The following is a 26887-nucleotide window of genomic DNA, read 5'->3' as shown; positions in this document are numbered from 1 at the left end:
TGGGTGGCTTCTTGCCCCCCTAAGCTTACCAGCCCTCCCGAGACTCCTGCGAATGCTACAGCAGACCAGCTGGGGGGCCACAAGCAGAGCGACCTCAAGAAGCTACTCTTCCCCAAGAGGCTCCGATTCGAGGGGTCTGGATTTTTACTAGGTAGTCAAGGAGGTGGCTGTGCTCGCGTTCACTCTAGCGGTGGTCTGTACGTTGACCAACAAAGTCAGTTCTTACTGATGTTCAGGTTGTTCTACAACAGTCGGCCAACTTCCATGCCATCGCGCAGATTGAGGCTTCCTTGCCGGCCTCCTCTGCCCTCTGCCCTTCCCTCCCTGCCTGGCTACCTAGGCTTGGGGGGCTGAAATCCCTCTGGGTCTAGTGCGAATCCACTTCCCTGATGCGGCCCAGCAAGGACACGGGCGGGCCCACGGAGCCCTCTCCAGCACGGGGGAAGGGGGACCGCAAGGGGAGCTGGACCACCCTGGGCGCCATCAGCCGCTGAGCTGGGCGGGGAGCCTCTCGGCGCCGGTCCTCCTCTGCCCACCAGGGGGCGCTGTGGGGCTCTTGCAGAAATGGCCCGGACCCTCTTCCCTGCCTTTTTGGGGGAGGGGGGGCTTTTATTACCCCCAAGGGCTCCCCAGCCTCATTTGCCTTAGTGCTTAACCTGCCCTGTGTTTTACCATCTGTTTCTGAGCCCCTTTGGCGTCTCTGCATCCGTGGTTCTTTCCCCCTTCCTCTTATCAGGAGACTTGTCTGGGCTGCAGCTGGTTCTTAGCCACAATTTGGCCCCCTAGAGCTGAGCTGGCTTCTGCTGCTGCTGCGCCGACCTGCTGCTGAGATCTTGGCTTGACAGAGGCTTTCAGGCTGTGTGTGTGTAAGGGGTAGGGGGCATCTCCCACAGGAAGGGCAACCAAGCAAGAGCTGGTCCCAAAAGGGGAAGGGGGGCCACTCTGCCCCCCCATTGTTCCTGAGGGAGGGAGCAAAGGGCAGCGGGGTGGTCCACCTGCACCAGGCCAGCCTCATGAGTGGCTTGAGTAAGCGAGCCCAGCTGCATGAAAAAGGAGTCAAAATTCTCCCAGACATGAGGAAAAAGGTTTCAGTGCCTTCAGACAAGGAGGGACAGGACCCTCAGCATCCAGGAAAGGAAGCCCTTTGCCCAGCTGGGGCAGAGTCTGTATCCCTCGCAGAAGCTCTAATTCGCTTGATCCTCATGAGGACTAGGAGGCTGTTCTCTTCTGTTCCTTCTTTAGAAAGTAGCCTTTGGGATGTGCTCTGTCTCCCTTCAGCTACCTCCCATTCCCTTGGCACAGCTAACCCGTGTGTGTGTGTGTGTGTTGTTGTTGTTGTTTCCACAGGGTGGATATGAGGAATCTCAGCCTGTTCCTGCTGCCTGGTGCTGCGGAAGTGAAACTCCAGCCCTCCCTCAGCGCCCTGTAGTTTGAAGCCTTTCCAATTGCCCAAATAACCCCTTAATGAGACCGAGGGCAGACAAACAAGACCAGTTGGCTCTTTCACACACCCAAACCAGGTTAATAGACTGCAAGGGCCGAGTTCACATGACACCCGACGCGCGAGGAGAGCAGCGGCCTTCCGGCCAAGGAAACGGCCCCAGTCCCAGGATACTGAGCAGCTCAAATGTCTGGCCTGTTTTAGCTGCACAAAGCCGGTCCCGGGACCCCCGTGGCCCGCAGATCCCAAGGCCATTTGCTTCCCGTTTGGCCTGGAGAAGCGCCCGGATCAGTCTCCCCGGCTTTTCCAGGCAGGCCCCTCTCTGGCATTGCGGGCAGGGGGAAGAGTCTGGACCCCATTGCTGCCTCTGCCCCCCCCCCCCCAGGCCTGACTGGGGCTGAGGATGCGCCTCCCCCCCCGTCACCCCCTGCACCCCCTCCAGGCTCAGACCCAGGGGCTGCTCCGGGTGCTCCCTCCATTCAAGCCTCCCACTTCCAGCCTCCCCACGGAGGGACCGCCGACTCAGCTGGAGCCGAGGAGAAGCCCCGGACTTCTTGCCTTGCTGGGTCTTGTCCCGGGAAGGACCAGGCCCCCTTCAGAGTCCGGCAGCCCCAGCCTGGGGTTCCCCGGGGCCTTAAGAAGACTTCAGGGGGCATCGAGTCCACCCCCTCCAGGCGCACAGAGAAAGAGAGAGCCTGGCTGAGAGTTGTGGGGAGGGCAAAGGAAGGGGGGTCCCCTCTGGGCCGGCAGGGACCCCCCCGGAGCTGCAGCCCCCCAAGACCGAAAGGATCCCCCTCCCCCTTTCTCCGCTTCCTTCTCTGCCCCGAACTATCTCCTCCACCGGGCGGATCAGGAGAGACTCTGCCCGGAGACCGATGACGCTGCAGAAGCGAGAATTCCCATTGGTCCGTCTGCCTTTCTGGGCACTCCCAATTCAAAGTCTCAGAAAAAACACTTCCTCCCCTATCCCGACCCTCCGATTCCGCCTCGGGGGCTGGGAGCATCTCCGTCCCCCTCCCCTCTCTATTTGGGGTACTCATGTGGGGCAGCCCCATGGGCTCTGCCGGGGTCCCCCTGCTGCTGCTGCTGCTGCTGGGGGCGCTGTGCCGGATCGCCGGAAGCGAACGGGGGAAGGAGCCCCCCGGTAAGGAGGGGGCTGGGAGGGGAGAGGGGGCTGGGCGGGTCCCCCTGATGCTGTGGGGAGGGGAGGAAAGGGGCTGGGACCCCCAGGAGGGACTTTGGGGAAGGGGCGAGGGCAAGAGAGGGGGGGCCTGCAGGAGCCTCGATCTCCGCGGGGTCTCTGCCCCCCCTCCCCACAGCCCCCCAGGAGGACGGAGAGGGACCCCCTTTCGAGACACAGCCGGGGCCCCTCCCTCACCCCCCCCATGGCTGGACCTTCCGGGGCCTCAAGAGTTTGTTGCGTTAAAAGAGGAAGGAGAAGGAAAGCGAAAGGGAAAGCGGGAAACTGCCGCATTTTCATGCCGAAATCCGCAAAATCCAAAAAGCCGTTTAAGAAAAAAGTGCTTTGAGGGAAAAGTATTTTTCCTTCAACAGAAACTCGTTTTTCTTTAAGAATCTCCATTTAGAGGCTCACCCAGGGAGCCCCACCAGGAAAGGGGGGGGCTGAGAAAGGCCCTCCCCTCCCCCTCCCCCTCCCAGTGGGCCCTCCAGAGGCCATCCATCGGCCTCCCTAGCAGGTCTCCGCCCTCCCCGTCCCCCTCCCCAGGTGGGTCCCTCCTCCAGTCATGGCTGGGAGCGATGGTCTTGGGACTCCCTCCTGACGGCCTTCCTCCTCCTCCTCCTCCTCCTCCTCCTCCTCCTCCTCGCAGCCCATTTCTTGCACCAGGATAAGGCCGAGTGCCGCTTCCTGAACGGGACGCAGCGGGTGCGGTTCCTGTACAGGCAGTTCTACGACCGGCAGGAGTTTGTCCGCTTCGACAGCGACCTGGGCAAGTTCGTGGCCGTGACCGAGTTGGGGCAGCCAGCTGCCGACTATTGGAACAGCGATAAGTCCATCCTGCAGTACCAGAGGTCCGTTGTGGATATCTGCCGGAACAACTACGAGGTTTCCCGGGGGAATCATGTGATTGGCCGGAGAGGTGAGTCCGGGAGGGAGGGAGGGGCTTCGGGGGGGGGGGATGCAGAAGGGGCGTGTTGGGCTATCGAAATTCTGGGCCTCTGGCAGCCCTGCTTTGCTCCTCCTTTATTCTGCGCTCCCAGATCTACGGAATATTCCTCTCCTTCGCGGGATCCAGACTCTCTCCCTGCCCGGAATCAGGGATCCCTTTGATCCCCTCCGGAAAAGGGCCCAAAGATGACTTTTTTGTGGGGGGGGGAGAACCCAGCAATGTCTCCCTCCTCCCAAATAGATCCTTAGCAATCGATCGATCGATCGAAGGGCCTCCCGGTCCCCCTTTCCAGCCAGGAAATGTTTGGCCTTTTAGGATAAATAATCAATTTCCAAAGGTCTGAAAAGGGGGATTGGCAAGGCCGTTTCTTTCGCCTGTCCTTCTGCCCTTTCTCTGGACATTTTCCTTCTTTTCCTTCTCTATTCTTTATTCAGACATACTTGGAGTCTGGCAGCTTCTAAATCCAACAAACAAAGAAACAAACAAATAGAGGAAATGATCTAGAAATCATGCTTCTGATTCCATGTTTAACCAAGACGCAGACCTCAGTCCTACGGAATGGTTTAGGGCCTTTTCCCCCTGCCTGAGAAAAGGCTGGTTCAAAGGCTGAGAACCATTGTTAGGCCAAGCGAAGCCGCGGTACGTCAGCTGACAGCAGGGCCCACTCCCCCTTGGCACTGAAGAGGCTGCCTAGTCTGGCCATGAACCGTCTGCAAGAAACCAGCAAGGCTCGGAGAGCACCAAGGACCCCACCCTTGCTTGGCCAATTTTGGGGACCTGGGAGAAAAGCCCCCCTTGGAACCACCTTTTTCGTGACAGACCCAGCTTCCCCTTCAGCCGAATCACTTCGGTCTCATAGCTGGAAAGTTCCTGATTTGGGGGCAGAGTTTGAAGAAACCCATTAAAATCTTGATTCTCTCTCCCAGATTTCTTGCACATGGCCTAAATTAATATTTGTATTTTGCGTTTTTATTTTTATTTATTTATTATTTACATTTTTATTTGTTTATAATATAAATGATATTATAAAATAATATTTTATTTATATTTTATTTTATTTATATTTTATTTTTGGTCTCCCACCCAAATTCCCCCAAAAGACCCCCAGCAAGGATCCGGCACAGCGCAAGATCCTCGAGAAGCTCTTCTGTCCATCTGGCTCCGAAAGGGGAATTCAGAACTTGTTAGTCTTCTGAGGGGGGATGAATCTTCCTTGAGAGGACTTGGGCAATTGAGAGAAGTAAACGGCTACCCCTGATTGCAAAAATCTTCTAGAATTAATCTTTGCGTTTATTTAGTAGAGGCCAAGTTTATTATTTTGTCTTCATTCCATAATTTAAAAATTAAAATCCTTCCTGCTTTTGGCCCTGCTGATTCTCCCACGTCCCTCCTTCTCCTCCTGCTTCCCCCCCAGCCAAGCCCACCGTCACCATCTCCCCCACCAAGGCGGACCCCGCGTCCCCCAACACCATCCTCCTCTGTACCGCGACGGGCTTTTACCCCCTGGAGATCGACATCCGGTGGCTGAAGAACGGGCGGCCGGAGAAGGAGGGCGTCGCCTTCGGGGAGGAGCTGCAGAACGGAGACTGGACCTACCAGCGCCAGGTGATGCTGGAGACCCGGCCCGAGTGTGGGGACGTCTACGCTTGCCAGGTGGGGCACGCCAGCCTGGAGGCCCCCGTCACCGTCCAGTGGGGTAAGCCCCTCCCTGCCCTCCCCTCCCTGCCATCCTGCCCAGGAAGGGGGCACCGTTGGGGCTGGCAAGACGCTCTCTGAGTGCAGAGCCAGAACGGACCCCCTGGAGGAAGCTGGCCCTGATCCTCCTGCTCACGCCGGGCTCCTTCTCCCTCTCCCTCCCCAGAGCCACGTTCCTCCAACTCCTCCAGGAGCAAACTCTGGACGGGGGCCGTGGGGGCCGTGCTGGGGGTGGCCTTCCTGGCTGTGGGGCTCTCCCTCTACCTGAAGAGCAAGAAAGGTGAGTCTTTGGGGCTGGATAAGGAGAGATGGGGAGGGGATCATGTAGGGGAGGCATCTGATCAAGATGGCATAGAAGGTCTTCCTTGACCCCCCCAGTCCCAAGGCTGGTGGCCCCACTGAGCCACCACAGATCCTCCGATGACACCAAACAGCCACAGAAAGAGGGGAATCCTTGGGGGGATCCCTTGAGGGCATGATCCTGAGTAATCGGTTGCCCAGATTGATCGGAAATTTCTTAAGGAAGCTTTATTCTTGGAGAGGCTGTAAGCAGATATAATGCAACATATTATGGGCTATCTATTGAGAGTGGGACCCCTAAGTGCTCCAGACCTTTTTCAGTATTGGTTGTCTCTCTCTCTCTCTCTCTTTCTTTTCAGCAACCTCCATCCAACAACCTGCAGGTGAGCGCTTTGCATTCCCCTCCAGGAACTAACGGGTTTAATTCTGTCTTCTCCCCAAAAATACCTCTTAAGTAACCGCAGGAGGCTTGAATGATGCTCAAATCCTTCATGCTGGGAATTGGGCTCATTTACTTTCTGCAGCAAAACTTTCCAAGATTATCTGGATCCCCCAAATCTTTTTCTGAGGTCTTTGGTCACTTTTCCTTCCAGGGGACCCCAAAATGTGATGCAATTAAAAACAAAAACACACAACACTAAAACATTGTCCAGGATGTTTCCCACTTTTGGGAAATTGCAAAAGGGAAGGAAAGGAGGGGGACCTTTCAGGTCATTGGGGGAAGGGGAAGGAGCACCCCAAATTTGTGGGCTTCCCTTCCTACCCGCCCCCTTTTTCCATTTCACATAAGTTCTGGTAAGTTGCACCAGGCTCCGTCCTTTCCTGCCATCCCCATCATAGCACCAGCTTCTTGGTTAATACAGTATTGAATATCTGTGGGGGGGGAGGCCTCCTCTCTTGATTCACTCCCAAATTAAGCCAATTAGGGATAAATTCCATGTCAGCAACGTCACGCTGGAGCCTCCCTATGCAGCCCCTCGGCTGACCTCGGACCCCCTTCGGGTCCCGGGAGATGAGAGGGGGAGGAATCCCTGGTCCTTCACAGCCTTTTCCTCCCTGCAAGGGGCGGATTCTCCCTCCATCCGGTCCCTGACAATCAACCACCCCCTGAAGTGTGGGCCTTCCTTGGGGGAGCTGAACGAGAAGGGGAGGGGAAGCCCACCCCATGTTTTTTCTGCAGACTCTCCAAAAAGAACTTACCTATATTTAATTGAAGGTTTTACCATATATTCTAATTTTCTCCCATATTGCTTTTTTTTACAGCACTCATGAGTTAATCCTGCTATCGCTTCCTGCTGTCAGATGCAAAAGGATGTTTTTTTCAGGAGCTGATGAATTTCTGCCTCTTTTGCAACCCTTGAAGGATGGAAGTTCGAGGCGGTGGGTTGGCGAGAGGAGGAGAATCGCAGCCTGGACCTTCCCCTGCTGAGACCCACCAGCTTCCTTCCACGCCTCTCTTTCTCTTGAGGGAGGGGAAATCGGGAGGGGAGTAGAGGCCATCTAGTCTGTCCCCAGGAACTCTTGGCCTGCCTGTCGCTGGAGACCCCCCAACCTCTCCTGCTCAGCACAGACCCCTATTCAGTGCAATGGCTGCAACCATCCACCCCACAGCCCCTTAATCCAAAATCCATCTGGCGCTTATTCCAGCCCACTGGATCCGGAGAGATCCCAGATGCTCTGCATAGGGAGATCCCCACTTCCTGAGAAGTGATCTCGGGGATCAACCACTGTCTGCCCAGCAGAGCCCAACCTCTTTTCCCTTCCTTGGATCCCCCCTCGTTTCTCGGCTTTGAATCCACAGGAGCTTCATCCATGTTGCGGTTTTCCTCTGAGTTAATTTCCTTTGCTTTTATTTGCTATAAATCAATAAACTGCAGACTGCAGGAAAACCCTGGAATGATGTGAGTTGATGCTGTCTGAATGGTGCCATCTCAGCTCCACCTTCTCTCCAGGTCAGAAGCCATTTGATTAAACCCAGTTTGGTCTAGTGGTTAAGGTGCTGGGCTAGAACCCAGGAGTCTGTGAGTTCTAGTCTCACCTGAGGCACGAAAGCCGGCTGGGTGACCTTGGGCCAGTCCCTCTCTCTCAGCCCAGCCCACCTCACAAGGTTGCTGTTGTGGGGAAAATAGGAGGAGGGAGGAGTATTTGGTATGCCTGCCGCCTTGAGTTATTTATACAAATAATAAAGGTGGGATAAAAATTTTAAAAATTCCCTCCATCCCTGAATTTCTGATCTTCTGTTTACTCCCCTCCAAGAGGGATGTGGAGGGTCTGCAATCCCCCCCCCCCACAGATCAGAGGCTTCTCCCAAACCCAGCGGGGAGGAGTTGGAGGGTTGCAGGCTCAGGGGCCCCGTGCAGAAGGTCCCCTTCCTCGGATGGACCACTTGATGGAGGGAAGGTGAAGAGGGGTCGAGGGGCCACTTTCTCAGTAGGGGTCAGGAGGGGAGTCCCTGAAGGATTTGCATTGGGACTGGACTTTGGAACTGGTTTGGGTGGGATCTGGACCAAGGAAGGGGTCAGCAGGAGGGGGACCAATCTGAGGATGATCCCGAACTGTTCAGGGAGCTAAAACCGGAAAGGGATTGTGAAGCGCCGCAAAGATGGCAGGAGATGCCGTGTCCTTCTGGGGATGTCCGTGCAGCGTCTTTTAAATGCATTTGGGTGTGGTCTGTCCTTGCGTGCCAGGAGTGTGGACGATGGCTGTGTGTCCATGCCTTGTTTCCTCAGTCTCCAGGTTTGCAGAAAATCCTTCAGGGTCCCCTCAGGGTGGTCTATTTTATTGTACTTTGTCTCTTCCAAGTACTGTGATGACTGATATTTGGGTGTCTTAGTGGGGAGGCGGAGGGGCCTCCTCATCTCAGGTCCTTCCCACGAGCCGCGGGGAATCTGACTGTCCTGGCCGCCCCAGGACAGGACAGTCGGATCAGCCCTGCCAATCAACCCAGCAGCAAACAAGAGCCCAATCAAGGAACTCCCAAGGAGAGAGCACCAACACAAGCTGGACAGTAAATAGAGGGCAAGGCCCACTCCCTCTTCATGCTGAAGATGTTGCCTAGCCTGGCAGTGAAACATCTGCAAGAAAACTCCAAGGCTCAGGGAGCACCAAGGACTCCAGTGTTCAGCCCTGAGCTACCAATTTTCGCTCTGAGAAATACAAAACTCTTTAGGATCAGAGCATTCGAGAATGTCAGGGCTGGATGGGACTTCAAAGGTCCTCTGGTCCAGTGCAGGCATCCCTGACCGATGCTCATCCAACCCGTTTCAGCGCTTACAGGAAGGAGGGTCCACCTCCCCCAAGACCGCAGATGCGTGTTAAGGCCACGCGCAGATGCAGCCAAAGGCAATGGTACTTTATTTTACTTTCTGGAACCGGGAGGAGTGTGGTACAGGCCTGTCTTTACCTTGCTGCCCCCTTCTCCCTATGGGGTACTGATCCAGGGAAGCCTTAAGTCATTAGGGAGAATACAAGCAAAGGGAATCGTAGAAACACTGACCGAGGAACCTCCTGGAAAGATTTAGTGGTCAAGAGACAGCAGTCAGGAACAAGGCTAGATCACTTTATTTTATTTATTTATTTCTCATATTTAGCCACTGCCCATCTCTCCCAGAAGAGGGACTCTGGGCAGTTTACAATAAAATACTTTAAACAATGTACGCTTGTAAGTAGGTAGAGATCAATGTTGTGAGCAATTAAAAAGGCTTCAAACTTCAGGGTGCTGCAGGAGGGCTGGAGTTTCACTTCCACAGCACCAGTATCATGACCTCGTTGCAAGGCACAAAGAGCCTCACAACGTGGATCATGATCATTAAGGAAAAGAGGAAGGAGATAATCAAACCAGGGATTAACACAAGCACCCAAAGGCACTCACACCCATGGACCCATCAGCAGCTGAAAAGAGAGACGTCAGAGGGATGAAGATAAGACGCACATGTTGCCCCGGAGGACACAACTGTCGCAGGGAGACAAAAGAAGACACCGGGGAAAACGCCCCGGCAGCCATCAAGGGTCCCATCAAGAGGGATCGGGGCATTGAGGGGTGGGGAGGCCCAGGGCAATACAGGAGGGTATAAAAGGGGCACCCCCACACCACCTACCCCGTTCCCATTTTTCGTTCTGTCAGCTATCATTCCAATAAACCAGAAATCCTTAATACCCATTAAGTGAGTCTGTGTCTTATTGCGAAGCGAGGCTGGCCCTGACATAAAAACGGGAACCCCCAAAAATTTTTTTTCCACCTGGTACCTATCCAACAGGCTTGTGAGGGACCCAGCCAGGCATGCAGAACCAGGAACCGAGGAGGCGCAACCCTTCGGCGCCCGGCGACGAAGCCCCACTCTCGCAGGGTGGGATGCAGTTGAGGTCCGGCCGATGCAACGCCCTGGTAAGTATGGGACCCAGCTGGGGGGAAGCGGCGGGGAAGGGACCCACCCCGGCGCCCCGGAGCCCACGAGGCACCGGGGGCGAGACGAGGGGACCCTCTCCAGGCCCGCAGGCAACCCCGGAGGAAGCGCGAGACAAACCGCCACCCTGGGCGCCCGAAGGTGAGGGCGCGCCTGGCACCGCGGAGGGACCGAGGGACGATCCGTCCTCCACCACGGCCAACGGCGAGGGCGAGCGGAGCGGCGAACACCTCGGTGGGAAGCCGGGGACGGCGGTGAGGCTCGACGCGCTGGAGGGAGGGATGCAGGCGATGCGGCTGATGCTCCAACAGCTGACGGCGGCGCAGGGACTCTGCAGCGGAGGCGGCGCAGAGGCACCCCTGGACGAACGGCGGCGGGGCGAGCGGGGCGGCGGTGACGGCGGAACCCGGCCCAAGGAGCCCACCCGACGAGCGGAGGCGTGCCAGGACGAGAGACAGGGCGGATACCCAGCGGATGGCGGCGACCACGGCGGAACCCGACCCCAGGAGGCCACCCACCGATCGGAGGCGCGCCCGGACGTGAGACGGCGGGACAACCTCGGCGGCAGTGGCGCCCGGTCCCAGGAACCCACCTCACGATGGGAGACGCGCCAGGCTGAGAGGCGGAGGGATGACCCGACGGGCGGCGATGGCGACGGCGGACCCTGGATCCAGGAGCCCGACCGAGGGAGAACACCCCGCCCTCCCCCCCGAGCGACGGGACAACGACCTTGTGAGGAGACCCAGAGAGAGGCACCAATGCTGCAAGAGAACTGGAGACAACTCGACCCACAGCAGCTCCCGCAGAGCCCGAGGCATGACTTAGAGGGCGCCAGGAGCCAGACCAGGACACCTGCCAAGGACTTTGGCATAAAGTTTGATGGGGACCCCTCCAAACTCTCCTTTTTCTTGACTAACGTGAGGTACTACCTCGAAGAATGGGGTCCCTGCTTCAGAACTGAATGGGGCAAAATCAATGCCCTGGCCATAAAACTAAAAGGGCGGGCCGCCGATTGGTACATCCAATTGTGCCAATCAGGTGCCCGGGCGCTGCAGGACAGCACAGAATTCCTGCAGGTGCTGGAACGGCACTTCAGGGTCCCCCTGGAGCAAGAAAAGGCAAAAAGGGCGCTAGAGACACTCAGACAAAGCCCGCGCTCCGTGGCAGAGTATGCCATGGAGTTCCAAGCCCTAGCCGGAAAAGTGGACACTTGGTCTCAATCGACACTGATCGAGAAGTTCAAACACGGACTCAACTTAAACGTCCTCCGGTGGGCACTCGGCCGCGACAACCCCAGCTCCCTGACGGGTTGGATCCGGCTGGCAGCGGAAGCGGAGAACGCTCACGACACGTTCCTCCATGCAACGAGGGAAACGCAGCAGATGGAGACAGCGAGACCCCCACGCACCAGCGCAAGGCAGGTGAGGGCGAGACCCCAACCCTGGAAGGAGGAACGGGACAGACACTTCGGAAAAGGGCAATGCTTCATGTGCGGCAGGGAAGATCACAAAGCAGCCGCATGCCCCAAAACGACACCCAGAGGGAGCCCGAGGAGAGCACAAACAGCACCAACTCCAGCGCCAAGAAAGCGACCAGCGGCGAAGGGGGAGTACCGATGCAGACATGTCCCCTACAGTTCAGAGGAGGAGGAAAGCAACCCCGATGAACCGATGGGAAATGACAACCACCTGGCCTAAGGGGCGCCGAAGGACAGGTGGAGGACACTGACAGGCGCTACGACAAAGGGGTGAGTGAGGAATGCCCCACCCTCTACGTCCGTGTTACCCTCACCCATCGAAATAAAACTGAAAAGGTCTGGGCACTCATTGATTCGGGTTGCTCCAAAAGCCTGATGCACCCTGACCTGGCAGCCACACTCGACCTCCGCTGCTATCCACTTCAGCACCAACTGGTGTTCTCGCAGCTCAATGGATCTGCAGCAGGAGGGGGCCCGGTCACCCAATACACCAGAGAAACCGTGCTATGGCTCGGCAGCCATGAGGAAAAATTGGCTTTCATCGTGGCACCGGTGGGGCAACCCCGACTCATACTGGGGATCCCATGGCTCGTGCAGCAAAACCCAGTCATCAACTGGAGAACCAGAGAGATTAAGTTTGCTGACGGGCGTTACCAAGCACCTTCAGGGAACAGGGTTCCCCAAGCAGCCATGGGGGGGGCGACGACGACTGCGGAACACAGAGGGACGGCACTGCCAGAGGGACTACCAACCAAATACGGGGATTTCGCCAACGTTTTCGGCGAGAAAGAGGCGGACAAACTCCCCCCCCCACAGAAAGACGGACTGCACCATTGAACTGGTCCCGGGGGTACCCCTACCCAAACCAAAAATATATGCTATGACCCAGCGAGAGCTAGCAGCATTAAGGGACTTCATAGATAAAAACTTGGCGAGAGGTTTTATCGAGCCAGCAAACTCTCCAGTGGGAGCGCCAGTCCTCTTTCGCAAGAAAAAGGACGGGTCATTGCGGCTCTGTACAGACTACCGCGGATTAAACGCAGCAAGCATTTCAAATAAATACCCCTTACCCTTAATAAAGGACATTTTGTCCCACCTGGTAAAGGGTAAGGTATTCTCCAAACTGGACATAAGGGAAGCCTACTACCGCATATGGATATGGGAGGGGGATGAGTGGAAGACTGCTTTCAACTGCCCATTGGGGGCGTTTCAATATAAAGTACTCCCATTCGGACTGGCAGGAGCACCGGGGGTATTCATGCAGTTAATTAATGAGGTCCTGCGTGACCACCTTTTTAAGGGGGTTTTGGTTTACCTCGATGATGTATTGATCTACACAGAAACAGAACGTGAGCACGAATGCTTGGTAAAAGAAGTGCTCAAGAAACTTCGCAAGGCAGAGCTGTTCGTTAAGCTCTCCAAGTGCGAGTTTCATAAAAAACAAATTGACTACCTAGGGTATAGGATTTCAGCTAAAGGGATAGAAATGGACCCCAGCAAGGTCCAAGCCATCCTGGCGTGGGAACGCCCACGCACGAGGAGACAACTGCAAAGCCTCCTTGGATTCACTAATTTCTACAGGGGGTTCACGCCCAGGCTGGCAGAGACTATTTTGCCCCTAACTAACCTGTTAAAGACTAAGGGCTTGGGGGACACGCGCAAATCGAGAAACCCGGGGGCGCTACTGAATTGGACAGCTGACTGTCAAACGGCATTCGAGAGACTGAAAACCCTCTTCACAGCTGAGCCAGTGCTACAACACCCCGACCCCACCAAGCCTTTTGTGGTGCAGGCAGATGCCTCCGACTTTTCCATCGGAGCCATTCTGCTTCAAAAGGACTCCGACAACCACCTAAAGCCCTGCGCCTACCTTTCCCGCAAATTCTCCGAAACAGAGCGGAGATGGCACGTATGGGAAAAGGAGGCGTTTGCAGTAAAGACAGCCTTGGAAACATGGCGGCACCTGCTGGAGGGGGCCACCTGCCCTTCGAGGTCTGGACGGACCACAAGAACCTGGAGGCACTCAGCACGCCAAAACGGCTCAGCCCGAAGCAGGTGTGATGGGCTCAGTTTTTCAGCCGGTTCAGTTTCACACTGAAATTCATACCGGGCAAGAAAAACTTCTTGGCATACGCCCTTTCCCGACGGCCACAGGACGACACGCAAGCCTCCGACATCGTGGGGACAGTATGGACCGAGAAACAGCTCGGCTGCCCAGCTGTCACGCGTAGCCAGACAAGGAATCAGCGCACGCCAGCACGAACGGCGGGGAGCGATTGGAGCCGGCGCTCAATTTCACCGAACTGGCAACAAAGACTCACACAAGCACTAGAGCAAGATACATGGTTGCAAAACAACCGACAACATGTATCTTTCAAAGACAACATCGCCTGGAAAGAGAAAGCCTTGTACGTGCCCGAATCACTGCGGGGGGAGATCTTACATAGATCGCACGATGACAAATCTGCAGGGCATTTTGGGTTTGTAAAAACCCTCCACCTAACGAGGAAGCAATTTTGGTGGCCAAACCTCAGAAAGGACGTAAAAGACTACGTGGCCAACTGCCCCATATGTGCCACCACCAAACGGAAAGGAGGGAAACCCCACGGGCTGCTACAGCCGGTAGCCAGCCCCTCCCGCCCATGGGAAGAAATTTCCATGGATTTCATTGTGGACCTCCCACCCAGCCAAAGAAAAACTGTGATACGGGTGGTAAAAGACTATTTCTCGAAACAGGCACACTTCATCCCGTGCGCAACTATCCCCTCCGCACAACAGCTGGCACGTTTGTTCTTAACACACATATACAGGATCCACGGCGCCCCCTACAGGTTGGTGACCGACAGAGGCACACAATTCACGTCAAAGTTTTGGCGGGAATTTTTAAAACTAATCGGAACCAAGCAAGCACTGTCCACTGCGTGGCATCCACACACGGACGGATCTACAGAGATCCTAAACTCAACACTTGAACAGTTCCTGAGGGCATTCATAAATTACCAACAGGACAACTGGGTAGACCTACTACCTTTTGCAGAGGTGGCCTATAATAACGCGGTACACCAGAGCACTGGCCACACCCCATTTAAGGTGGTCTACGGAAGGGACTTTGTACCGATACCAGAATTGCCGCAACCTGAAACCCTGCCCTGCTCACCAGACGATTGGGCGGCACAGCTGGCAACAACCTGGCCAATCATCCAAACGGCCCTAGCAGACGCACAAACCACGTACAAAAAATATGCGGGCAACCACAGGGCGGAGGCACCGAACTACAAAGTGGGAGATAGGTCTACCTCTCCACTAAGTTCATAAAGACCTCGCAACCCTCGAAGAAATTGGCACCGAAATTCATTGGACCTTTTAAAATCATACAGGTAATCAACCCAGTTACCTTCAAACTGGAACTGCCTTACAATTTGAGACGGGTCCACCCAGTGTTTCACTGTGCACTACTGAAGCCAACGAGCACATCCAAATGGCATACGGAAGAACCTCCACCCCCACCCATAATGATAGACAACCAACAACATTTTGAAGTAAAAGAAATACTGGACTCAAGAAAGCAAAGAGGAACACTACAATACCTCGTGAGATGGAAACATTTCTCACACCCAGAGTGGGTCCAGGCACGACACGTCATGGCTAGACAACTAACAAGACAGTTCCATGAGGCATACCCGGAGAAACCAGCACCATAGAACATCTTTGGGGGGGCAGCATGTCATGACCTCGTTGCAAGGCACAAAGAGCCTCACAACGTGGATCATGATCATTAAGGAAAAGAGGAAGGAGATAATCAAACCAGGGATTAACACAAGCACCCAAAGGCACTCACACCCATGGACCCATCAGCAGCTGAAAAGAGAGACGTCAGAGGGATGAAGATAAGACGCACATGGTGCCCTGGAGGACACAACCGTCGCAGGGAGACAAAAGAAGACACCGGGGAAAACGCCCCGGCAGCCATCAAGGGTCCCATCAAGAGGGATCGGGGCATTGAGGGGTGGGGAGGCCCGGGGCAATACAGGAGGGTATAAAAGGGGCACCCCCACACTACCTACCCCGTTCCTGTTTTTCGTTCTGTCAGCTATCATTCCAATAAACCAGAAATCCTTAATACCCATTAAGTGAGTCTGTGACTTATTGCGAAGTGAGGCTGGCCCTGACAACCAGGCAGCAGGAAGAGGCTAAGATTCCTCACATCCACCCCATGGAAAACAACAACAACAACACACACACACACATGGGTTGGCTGTGAGAAGGGAATGGGAGGTAGCTGAAGGGAGACAGCGCACCCTCTCCCATCCCAAAGGCTTCTTTCTAAAGAAGGAACAGAAGAGAACAGCCTCCTAGTCCTCATGAGGATCAAGCCAATTAGAGCTTCTGTGAGGGATACAGTCTGTGCCTCAGCTGGGAAAAGGGGTCCCTTTGCTGGATGCCGAAGGTCCTGTCCCTCCTTGTCTGAGGGCACTGAAACCTTTTTCCTCATGTCTGGGAGAATTTTGACTTCTTTTTCATGCAGCTGGGCTCGCTTACTCAAGCCACTCATGGCGCTTGGAGGCCATTGGCTGCCCTCCTGTGGCCCAGGATGATCTCCCCTGCACAGGTGGCTTGGGGGAATCCGAAATGCTTAAAAGAGAACAGTTGGAGGGGGCTTTGGAGGTCACCTAGCCAACCCCCTCCCAGGGTCACACATTCTGCTGTCTGGATGGCCCTCCTCCTGGGAATCCCCTGACTTGCACCCTTGCCCTGTTTCAATCAGCCCTTGACACTGGCTCTGTCCCCAGGCCCAGGGTTAGAAGGGGTATGATTTTAAATCATTGTTGGCTGTTTTTCTGGAGTTTTGATGACTGTGTGTGTCTTTTGTGTGGTCCATGAAGTCACGAAGAGCCGGAAGCGACTGAACCAATAAACAACAAAAAAGCACATCATACTTATGAGAAATATATTATATTTTAAAAGTTGGGAATATATAAAACTGTATATAGAAAATATACCTTGGTCATAGGACAATTACAGCTAACAAACATTAAGATTACAAATACAGCCTGTTGCAGCATCAGTTGCCAACAGGAGATCAGCAAAGTCCCCGCCGGAGGCTCCAGTCTCACATCCTCGTACTACGGGTTTGACAGTTTGCCTGCCAGCCCTGCAGCCCCGGCTTGGCGATGGGATCTCACCCCATTTCTCCAGGGAAGCTGCACACCTGCTGCGATTAGTGCGCCCTCCCTTGACAGCTGGCCATATTCTGCGTGGCTGAGCAAGAGCAGGGGGCTGCGCTGGGACACAGGGCAGGCGTTGAGGGGGCTGGGCAGGCTCCTTGCCAAGACGGCCTCCAGCGATCGAGGAGACGGACATTTTTTCCTAGCCAATGCCCTGGCAGTACCCCTGGGTGGATGCCCAGACCGCAATCGGTTGATTCCCAGTTCCGCTCTATGGCCATGCATGGGGAGCCCGGAGTTATCAGCTGTCCTGCGCCGTCCTCAGAGAAGAGCCTTCTTCCGCCCAAGGTCTGGAGGAGGGATGTGGCTCCAGAGGGGCAGCCGTGGGGTAGGAGTGGAGCTGGTGGTTCCGCTAAGAATCAGCATCGTACGGTGTGTTGGCAGAGTGCTAGAAAGCCTTTGGCCCAGGAGAGATCAGGAAAGTCACACGCCAGGCATTTCTACAAAAATAATTTTATTTGCAGAAAGCACAAAAACATATTTACAGGCTGCTGCATTCTCAGAGGCTCTCAGAGAGGAGAGAGATCTCCCTCAGCTGCCTGCTCTCTACCTGCCTAAAGAGAAGGAAACAAACTAACAAGCAAAAAAACTGCCCTCCCTTCAGGCAATTGCAACTATTAACACCTGAAAAGAGGTCGGTTGAATTTAACCTCTTTACCCGGCCAAACTCACCAGTTACCATAGTAACCTTAATCTGTAGCAGAAAACAATATACTAACACTGCTGAGCTGTAGGCCTTCCTTCTTTGCATGCGCACCATTGAGCCACACCGGAGCGCAATACTCCCCAGTTGAATAGGCCGGTGCCAGAGCCGAAGTGCGCAGCATGTCAGCAGAAGAACTCCATGTAGTACCACACAGCTTCTGAAGAATGTTAGTTCCAGTGCTCAGTTTAGCTGCGCTATTTTCTAGGTGCTTCTTATAAGTACGCGTCCTGTCCAGTGTTAGGGAGCATGTTATGTTGGAGTCTAGAGCCTTTAACCTGAACGTCAAGTTGTCTATTCGCCAGTCTGCCACACAGGTGGAAGCACACTCTCTCTGTCTCCGCAGGGCCCGGTTGCCATCTCCATTCGTGGAAGTAGGTTCCCAGGACAGCTAAGTCAGATGCTCGGATGGCTTCCGTTGCCTCAAAGATTGGATGTCTCATGCCTGTAGCCCAGTCATCCGCAGATCCCAACTTTCTGGAGATGGTATCAGGCATATCAGAAATATACAGATTAAATAAAAGCGGGGCTAAAACAGAGCCTTGTGGTAAGCCACCTTTAAGGACTTTTTGAGTGCTAACACTGTGTCCACTCATCACCTGGACAGTCCTGTTTGCAATCATACTATTAACAAGTCGGGTAGTTTTCTCACACGTTGTAACTTGTACAGGTTTGCAGAGTAGTCCATGTCTCCAAACCATATCGTATGCTGAAGACAGGCCTAGGAAAGCAACAGGTGTCTTAAATTCCTTCTGGAATCCTGCTTCTATGCAGGTAGTCAGTGATAAGCCCTGATCAGTGCAGCTTCATTTTTCCTTCTTTGTGGAAACTCATTACAGAGGTGATAGTTCTTAAATATGAGGGTCAGCTATTCATAAAAGGGTGCCACCACTGAGAAGGCCCTGCTATGTGGTCACTGCAGATGCACCTCTTGTCCTCTTACTGCTAGAGTCCCCACCTTTCTCCAGGGAGATGGTTCCTCCTGCACAGGGAATGTAGCAAAGGGGTTCTCTTTCCTGAGATACTTGAAAAATCCTGGGTGTGGATTCGGAGGTGGCTCAGGAGTTCAAGGCCCCCACGGCAATCCTGGACCTGACCCGAGTTATCTCTGGCCCAACTCTCAGTGGACGTTCGTGCCATGGACAGATCACTCCCTGTTGGCTTGGAAGATCTCTGGTTCTGCAGGATCTATTCAGACGAGGAGCAGGTGGCAGCTGTGGCCCGGGGGTCTTTGCACAGATCCATCCCATGTGCCAATGGCACCCGTTCCTGAATCAGGAGGCCGTGCTCACAGCCATCAGGCCTTGGTCACTTCCTGCAATGTGCTCTACATGGGGCTGCCCTTGAAGACCATCTGACAATTACAGCTGGTCCAGAATGCAGTGGCATGTGCAGTTTTGGGGGCCCCTTGGTTGGCTGATATTGGGAGTGGGCCCAAGCCCCAGAACTCTTATCGCTCATCGGTGGGAGGTATTAATGGTGCCCTGCCCAAATATTTGCTGAATCATAATTTTTTACAAGCACAGATGGTCTTGTCCAGGGCAGGCATTAATGCTTTGAGTAAACTCCGGGAGACAGTGGAGGAGGGAAGGCCTGGTGCGCTACGGTCCACGGGGTCACAAAGGGTCAGACACAACTTAATGACTGAACAACAACAACAACGAGCTCAGGAGGGCAGACAGAAGAGGACCTAGTACCTAGAAAGACTCTGCAAATGGGGAAAGAGGGAGGTAGATTCAGGGCTCCTGTTCTTCCAAGCTGTCCCTTTTACAAGCCATCGATCACATGCCTCCACCTCAACGTCACACTAGAGGCTTGTTGGCTGTTGTCATGGCACTGGAAAGCCTTGGATGAAGAAATGGGTCTGGAGCAAGAGAGGGCCTGGGGAGGCTTTTGGGGCAGGCCGAGGCTGCGTTCACTCCCGTCTCCCTCGGATGTGCAGCCTGGTCCCGAGTCTGTCTGGATCAGGGAAGCCCCCAGAGCTTCTGTCTTGGAAGGAGGCTTTGATTTCTCCCATCACTTGTTTTGGCTTTTGGTTCACAGCCAAGACAGGGCTGGAGGCTCCATCAGGAACACAAGCCATGTGGCTGCTGGTGCTGCTCCTGTGGCCCCAGGGAGCCTGGGGGAGGCTCAGAGCTGGACGGGTAATCAGACTCAAGATTCCTAAACTGCGCGGATTTTCTTCCTTTCGCCCCGTTCTGTTGTTTGCTGGAACTTAACAGAAGTCCTTATTGCAACATCAAGGGCGCAGGATTTATTCTAAATGTGCGGCAGGTTGAAAGCAAGCGCATCGACGCTTTTAACTGTAAAGTGGGAGCATCTGAAAAGCATTCTGTACGCAAATTGTGCTGATTCAGTTACCGCTTAGTCACCGACTTCATTACCTGAATGCCTTCACCCCCCTCCCCCAAGCGGTGGAGACGGGAGGGGAGGAAAAAAAAATCCTGAAAACAACCCAAAATTTAACTGTGTTTGAAAATAAGCCGGCGCTTAAGCCCTTTCTCAGGGCTTCTTCCTGAGCCCAACTTTATCGTCCGTGCCCCAGTCGCCCGCTTTTCCAATCGCGCCCGAGTTCCTGGCTGGGTGTTCAGGACGCCTCCTGTAATCAGGCCGGCTGACAGCGCTGAGCCACGAAGCTTTAATTAAACTCAGTAATTAAAGCATTAATGCGATGGCACGAACCAGCACGGGGTGACGTTTTGTCGCCTGCTGCCTCTTCCGCCATGGAGGCCGAAGGGGACAGAGCGGGCCGGAGCGAAGCAAAGAGGAGGGTCGGGGAAGAAACTCCGTTTTCGCTCTGAGTTCCGCTGGAGTGAAAGTCGCTTGAGACGTGTAGATGAGAGGGAAGGCGGATCCGGTTTCGAGGGCGTCTACTGCCGGCCTGCAGCAGGAAAGGCAGGCTGGTCTTCGGCTGCTCAGGCGCAGAGCTCGGTGAGATCAGAAGCTCGCCTGGGCCGGATCCCGTCCTTTCTCCGGTCTGTCGGACTCCCCTGCCGACGCACCCCTTTCCCCAGAATCTTCATATTATTATAATACGAATTTTATTAGTATAAAATCGCCACTAGACCATAGATGACAAGGCAAGTTATCCTCCCCCCACCCCACCCCTCGCTCCCTTGCTAGGAAGAGCCCGTTTCTCGAGGGAATCAAGCCCTGTTCATTCCCAGTCCCATTCCCAGTCCCATCCCTTTCCCCAGAATCGCTCTTCCTGTCCTCTCCGCGCTGCGACTGGGGCGAGCCGCGCCCGGTGATTTCCCTTCTGCACGCGTAACTCAGCATTTAAAGCACCCCCTCGGGTGCTTGGTAAGTAGGAACTTTTAGCTATATTTTATGCTGTAGACTGACACATTGACGACTCTGCTTGGCGGGTTTCTACTTCTCTCTCCCCTCCACCCTTTTTGCTAAATCTTGGCAAGCACTTTATCAAGGATAAAAAGCTTCTGCCGTAATGATGTCGCTCAATTGATTGTGAAAGTCGAATGAGTTACTTTTAATGGAAGTGCTCCCGCGATGAATATTGCCAGCCATTTCCTGAGCAGGCTGTGTCAGATGGAAGGGGAGGAAGAAACGCTGGTCCTTCTCCCCCGAAAGACACCCCCAAACTCATTTTCCAGCGAAGCCGACCCCGACCTTTCCCAGAACTGTTGGTGGGACACGCAGGGCAGACTGGCGCCGGAGGACGCCTTCTTACGCGCACGGAGCGCAGCGGGGCGATTCCTGCTAGAGGCGCAGAAGGGGCTGAACCACCGTAATGGAGGTGCATGGCTGAGTGCCCCCAGCCAACGGTGTCCCGTTCAGCTGTGTTTAAGCCAACCATGGCTTGGTATGAGGTATAGTCCTTGTCGTTGCCTTTTCATGCTCTAACCCTGCCTGTCCATCGCAGGTGGTCGCTGCAACTGCTTTATGACCACTGCTGGTAGCAGGACTCCAACGTTCAGGGAAGTGAGAGAGGCACACAGCAGAAGGCGATGCTTCCCGACATACCGCTGTGCTGCCCTCCAAGCACAGCAAGGCTTAGGCGGGGCTGGCGTGTGGGAGAGCTGATCTTTACATGCAGACCTTCTACGTAAGGGCGATGGGGATGCCTTTACTGGAGAAGGAGGGGTGTATTTTAAGTCAACGTAAAGATCTGCTTGCTTCAATTGACCCCCCACTTCCAAATGATGTAGGATCACACTACCCAGTACCTGCCTGCACAGAAGCAAGTCTTGCTGAATTCGGTGGGTTTTATTCCCAGGCCACTGAAATATATTATCGTAGCCTATGACATATACGGGTCTGGATTGTATCCACAGCATAGATCTGTTTAGGTTGAAGATAACCTTAGAAGGTTTGTCAACTTCTCTGGGGCCTATACTCTTTTTTTCTTACAAGAAGTCTTCAGGGTTTTAGAAAACCACTACATACTTCAGCTTCTCTGAGTTGTGAATTAAACTAGTGCCTCCAAAGCAGTCTTCTCCAACATGGGGCCCTCCAGATATTGGCTGGGAGATTCACAAGAGCTGAAATCCAGCACATCAGATCAGGATATTGAATAGGATGTAATGTAGATTGTCGGCTGGCATTCTATTGGGGCAAGCAAGCAACGACCTTTAAAGCAAGTGTGTTTAAGGTCACAGGCTCTATTGGCATCGGAACTTCAGTTTCAAATGAAAGTAGCCAGAATTGCTGTTGGACCTTTTCCTGAAATCCGTGAAACTTGTTTGCAAATATACTGGATCCGTTTAATGGCTCTACAGTGGGGCACTGTTACTTAGGCGGTTTATGGGTCTAGGTGAAAAAGAATCCTGTTCAGTATTAAATACCGCCCACTGCAACAGTAGTGTGGGCAAGGAAAGGACCCAGTGATGTGGTCCAATATAATAGTAATTTTGCCTTCTCTCATTTAGAGTTCTGAATGAATTTCAGCGGATTGACTTCCCAGAGGTGCCCGAGAAGCCCAATCATAAAGCAGTTTACTTGGAAGCAAGTGAATCAAAGACAAACAGATGTAGCTGAGTCTATTTCTGATGCCCCAAAGCAAGTCCTACTGGCACTCATTGACTGGAGCTGCAAAGAATGAATATTCCACACATCTCCCCCCCACCCCCCTCGACTGTTGGACTGATTCCCATCACCCATGAAACGAAAAAAGCGAACAACAATGCAAGTGCATTTAGTACTTTTGTTAGGGCAAACCATAGTGGAGAATGAGGGAACACTCTCTCTCTGATCAATTTTCTGGTTTTTCCAAATCTTCAGGGAGACAGGGATTCTGTTCTCCCTCCAAAGTGACACCTGATCAAACTTTTGGGCTGGTCATATTGAGAGCTGTCAGTAGTAAGATTGCCTTCTTCCTGAAATTTCTCCCTCCCAAAGAAGGTTGGTCCATCCCTTATCCATGCAAAAGCAGTAACAATAAGTTCAAATCCAAACCAACCAGTCTGCTGTTAGCCACAGGGTGGAGTTCAGAATGTGGGGGAAACCCTGGATGTTGTCCAAGCTGGAACCCGGCAGCCAGTGCGTTATACCTACACAGAGTAGCACACACTTCACTCTGGTTGCTCAGGAGAGCAGCTGCTCTTTGCTGGTTTTCTCTGCTCTTCTCTGCCTGTACACCACAGAACTGGAAATGAGGAAGAGCCCTTACTATATTGTGTTTTCTATTTATTTTTTCTGTTTTGTTCAGGGGTGCTTGAGGTAATTGGCCTAATAAAAGTGATTGCTCATGAAGTTAAGACAAGACGTAAAAAAGGGTGAGACCTGATCTGATTTTTAAGAAATTAAAAAGCACGTGTCTAAAGCTGAGCTTGGAGTCCAGGACAAATACCTCTGCTCCCTTCCCAGTGGACTGTACTTTAAATAGCATCCAACAACTTTCTGCAGCCTTGAAGCTTCAGATGCATCTGAGTATCAATGTTTGGATCCCTAGTTAGTGTGATCCTCAGAGTTACATCCATTTAATGTGCAGACCCATCTCCATTCATTGTACGAGTGTCAAGGTTGTGGACACAAATTATATGAATTCAAATATAGGTTTATCTCCAACAATATATCTCTGGAAGACCTTTCAATAAAACTCTGAAGCTATTTGACTTACACAGTAAAACCTATATATACACATTCTTGTTTTGCTTTGTTGGCATATAGAGTAAATGCCTCACCCCGAATGTCTTTCTTCTATAGGTAGACTGGGTGAATAGATTTCCAAGGAAAGTTATTTATTTTACCTGGCACCCCTTCAAAGATGTGCCAAATATCTAATTTACAGGTAGAGAACTTTCCATGCTATTCCATTACAAGGCTTTGTCAGGTCTTACATGCGCCTAGACTCATTGGAGGAATTGGCAAGCCTTAAAGCAGCGCACGCCTGCCTGCATGTGTGTTGATCCCCAAGACTGTTTCCAAGGCCGGCTCTTTCTTTGCATCTGTCTAGCCAGTCAGGAAGATTTTAATCAGTCTGACAAGGTTTCAGAGAGAGATAGAGAACCCCCTTAGCCCTTGGGAAAGGAGGAAGAACCTATATTCTACATCAGACTGATTCCTTTGTTTCTATCTTTAGGGCTGCTCTAGTGGAATTTTACTTTTTTCATGCTTCTCTAAAGATAGAGTCTAAAGTAGTTTGTTTTTTTTAATAAAATCCAACCTGTTCGTAGCCTGCTTTCCTGTCATCCCAACATAACTGATCGAGTATACCTCGTATCCCGTTTACTTTTCTGAGGGACTGAGTAGGAATTCTTTCGAGGCCTTATTTCAGGACCACGGACAGCTACCGGGTGAGCTTTCCTCTGAAATTCTGGCACAGCAGGAGCGAGGACCCTCGTCAAGACCAAGGACAGAGTCTTACCCATGTACTATTCTTGAAGGATCGCCAGCAGGTCGCACTCAGCCTCTCTACCTGTAGGACCGGCCACCTCTGTAATGAGGCGTCCGAGCCCCTTGCACAGGAGGCCAGTTAAAATGCGCTGCTCCAGCACGCAGTCTCTTTCTCTGGAAACAAAGACAGCAAATAACTGATATTGATGTCTGCTTCACGATTGGTGGGATTTTAACTGAAACAGCTGGCATAACAGGTTTCTTTAAGGACGATTTCGTTCAGGCTCCCTCGGTCTCCTTTCCCACACGTTCATTTTAACCGAAACACATTCCTTTAGAATTTGTTTTTAAAGGTGCTGACAGGGGATAAGGGAGATAGCCAAGATCGACCGAGCCCTTTGAAAAACAGCCTCCACCAACCTTCCCAATGTAAGCCACTTTATTTTCCAGGATCTCATCCTCTCCCTCCAAAGAAGAGAAGAATTGCTGAAATTTAAAAGATCAACCAGAATCCACTTATTTTCCACTTCTTTACCTGACTAACCAGCATGCGTTAAACATGAATAGATGGGATGTTGGACTGATTTTGGATGAAATGCCCAATTAAAAGGACAAACCATGGAAGAAAAGGCTGTGTTGTTGTTTATTCGTTTAGTCGCTTCCGACTCTTCGTGACTTCATGGACCAGCCCACGCCAGAGCTGGTTTTGCACTTTCTTCTTTCATCTTCACCATAAGGTTCCTCAGTTCCTCTTCGCTTTCAGCCATCAAAGTGGTATCATCTGCATATCTGAGATTGTTAATGTTTCTTCCAGCAATTTTAACTCCAGCCTTGGATTCAAGCCCAGCATGTCGCATGATGTGTTCTGCGTACAAGTTGAATAGGTAAGGTGAGAGTATACAGCCCTGCCGTACTCTTTCCCAATCTTAAACCGGTCCATTGTTCCGTGGTCTGTTCTCACCATTGCCACTTGGCCGTTATACAGATTCCTCAAGAGGCAGACAAGATGACTTGGTATCCCCATACCACTAAGTACTTGCCACAATTTGTGATGGTCCACACAGTCAAAGGCTTTAGAATAGTCAATAAAACAGAAATAGATGTTTCTCTGAAACTCCCTGGCTTTTTCCATTATCCAGTGGATATTGGCAATTTGGTCCCTAGTTCCTCTGCCTTTTCTAAACCCAGCTTGTACATCTGGCAATTCTTGCTCCATGAATTGCTGAAGTCTACCTTGCAGGACCTTGAGCATTACCTTACTGGCATGTGAAATGAGTGCCACTGTTCGATAGTTTGAACATTCTTTAGTGTTTCCCTTTTTTGGTATGGGGATGTAAGTTGATTTTTTCCAATCTGATGGCCATTCCTGTGTTTTCCAAATTTGCTGGCATATAGCATGCATTACCTTGACAGCATCATCTTGCAAGATTTTGAACAGTTCAGCTGGGATGTCATCGCTCCTGCTGCCTTGTTATTAGCAATGCTTCTTAAGGCCCACTCAACCTCACTCTTCAGGATGTCTGGCTCTAGCTCACTGACCACACCGTCAAAGCTATCCCCGATATTGTTATCCTTCCTATACAGGTCTTCTGTATATTCTTGCCACCTTTTCTTGATCTCTTCTTCTTCTGTTAGGTCCTTGCCATCTTTGTTTTTGATCATACCCATTTTGGCCTGGAATTTACCTCCAATGTTTCTAATTTTCTGGAAGAGGTCTCTTGTCCTTCCTATTCTATTGTCTTCTTCCACTTCCGTGCATTGCTTGTTTAAAAATAATTCCTTATCTCTTCTGGCTAACCTCTGGAATTTTGCATTTAATTGGGCATATCTCCCCCTATCACTGTTGCCTTTTGCTTTCCTTCTTTCTTGGGCTACTTCTAGTGTCTCAGCAGACAGCCATTTTGCCTTCTTGGTTTTCTCTTTCTTTGGGATGTATTTTGTTGCCGCCTCCTGAACACTGTTGCGAACTTCTGTCCAGAGTTCTTCCGGGACCCTATCTACTAAGTCCAGTCCCTTAAATCGATTCTTCACCTCCACTGCATATTCCTTAGGAATATTAGTGAGCTCATATCTAGCTGATCTGTGGGTCTTCCCTAATCTCTTTAGTCTGATCCTAAATTGTGCAAGAAGAAGTTCGTGATCTGAACTACAGTCCGCTCCAGGTCTTGTTTTTACCGACTGTATAGATGTCCACCACCTTTGGCTGCAAAGGACGTAGTCAATCTGATTTCGGTGTTGTCCATCTGGTGAAGTCCATGTATAAAGTCATCTCTTAGGTTGTTGGAAGAGAGTGTTTGTTATCCACATTGAGTTGTCTTGGCAAAATTCTATCAGCCTATGCCCTGCTTCGTTTTGTTCTCCCAGGCCATGCTTACCTGTAATTCCAGGTGTCATTTGACTGCCCACCTTAGCATTCCAGTCTCCTGTGATGAAAATAACATCTCTTTTAGGCGTGTTGTCCAGTAGGTGCTGCAGATCCTCATAGAACTGCTCTACTTCAGCTTCTTCAGCATCTGTGGTTGGGGCGTATATTTGGATCACTGTGATGTTAGATGGCTTGCCCTGAATTCGAATTGAGATCATTCTATCGTTTTTTGGGTTGTATCCAAGCCCTGCTTTAGCCACTTTACTATTAATTATGAAGGCTACTCCATTTCTTCTGTGGTCCTCTTGCCCACAGTAGTAGATCTGGTGGTCATTTGATGTGAAGTGGCCCATT

The 26887-nt window shown here is 52.4% G+C and overlaps 2 protein-coding genes across 2 annotated transcripts in view; one reads left to right on the top strand and one right to left on the bottom strand.

Moving 5' to 3' along the window:
• Positions 1-26887, bottom strand: part of LOC134491913 (zinc finger protein 595-like) — a 610720-nt gene that overhangs the window by 176395 nt on the left and 407438 nt on the right. The gene's annotated exons all lie outside the window — the stretch shown is intronic.
• LOC134488809 (H-2 class II histocompatibility antigen, E-S beta chain-like) lies at positions 2480-5634 on the top strand. The gene is made up of 4 exons (XM_063291148.1): positions 2480-2585; positions 3271-3540; positions 4985-5266; positions 5432-5634. Exons 1-4 carry the CDS (start codon positions 2480-2482, stop codon positions 5632-5634), a joined length of 861 nt encoding a protein of 286 aa, XP_063147218.1.

The sequence above is a fragment of the Candoia aspera genome, chromosome 2 (genome assembly GCF_035149785.1).
Source record: "Candoia aspera isolate rCanAsp1 chromosome 2, rCanAsp1.hap2, whole genome shotgun sequence".
Lineage (NCBI taxonomy): Eukaryota > Metazoa > Chordata > Lepidosauria > Squamata > Boidae > Candoia > Candoia aspera.
This window is presented reverse-complemented; position numbering and strand designations above follow the sequence as displayed.

Bases quoted from the DNA above. Each gene is read 5' to 3' on its own strand.
- LOC134488809 (XM_063291148.1), top strand. From the start codon at position 2,480: ATGTGGGGCAGCCCCATGGGCTCTGCCGGGGTCCCCCTGCTGCTGCTG. The intron at 2,586-3,270 runs GTAAGGAGGGGG...TCCTCCTCGCAG, and splicing joins ACGGGGGAAGGAGCCCCCCG to CCCATTTCTTGCACCAGGAT. The intron at 3,541-4,984 runs GTGAGTCCGGGA...CTTCCCCCCCAG, and splicing joins TCATGTGATTGGCCGGAGAG to CCAAGCCCACCGTCACCATC.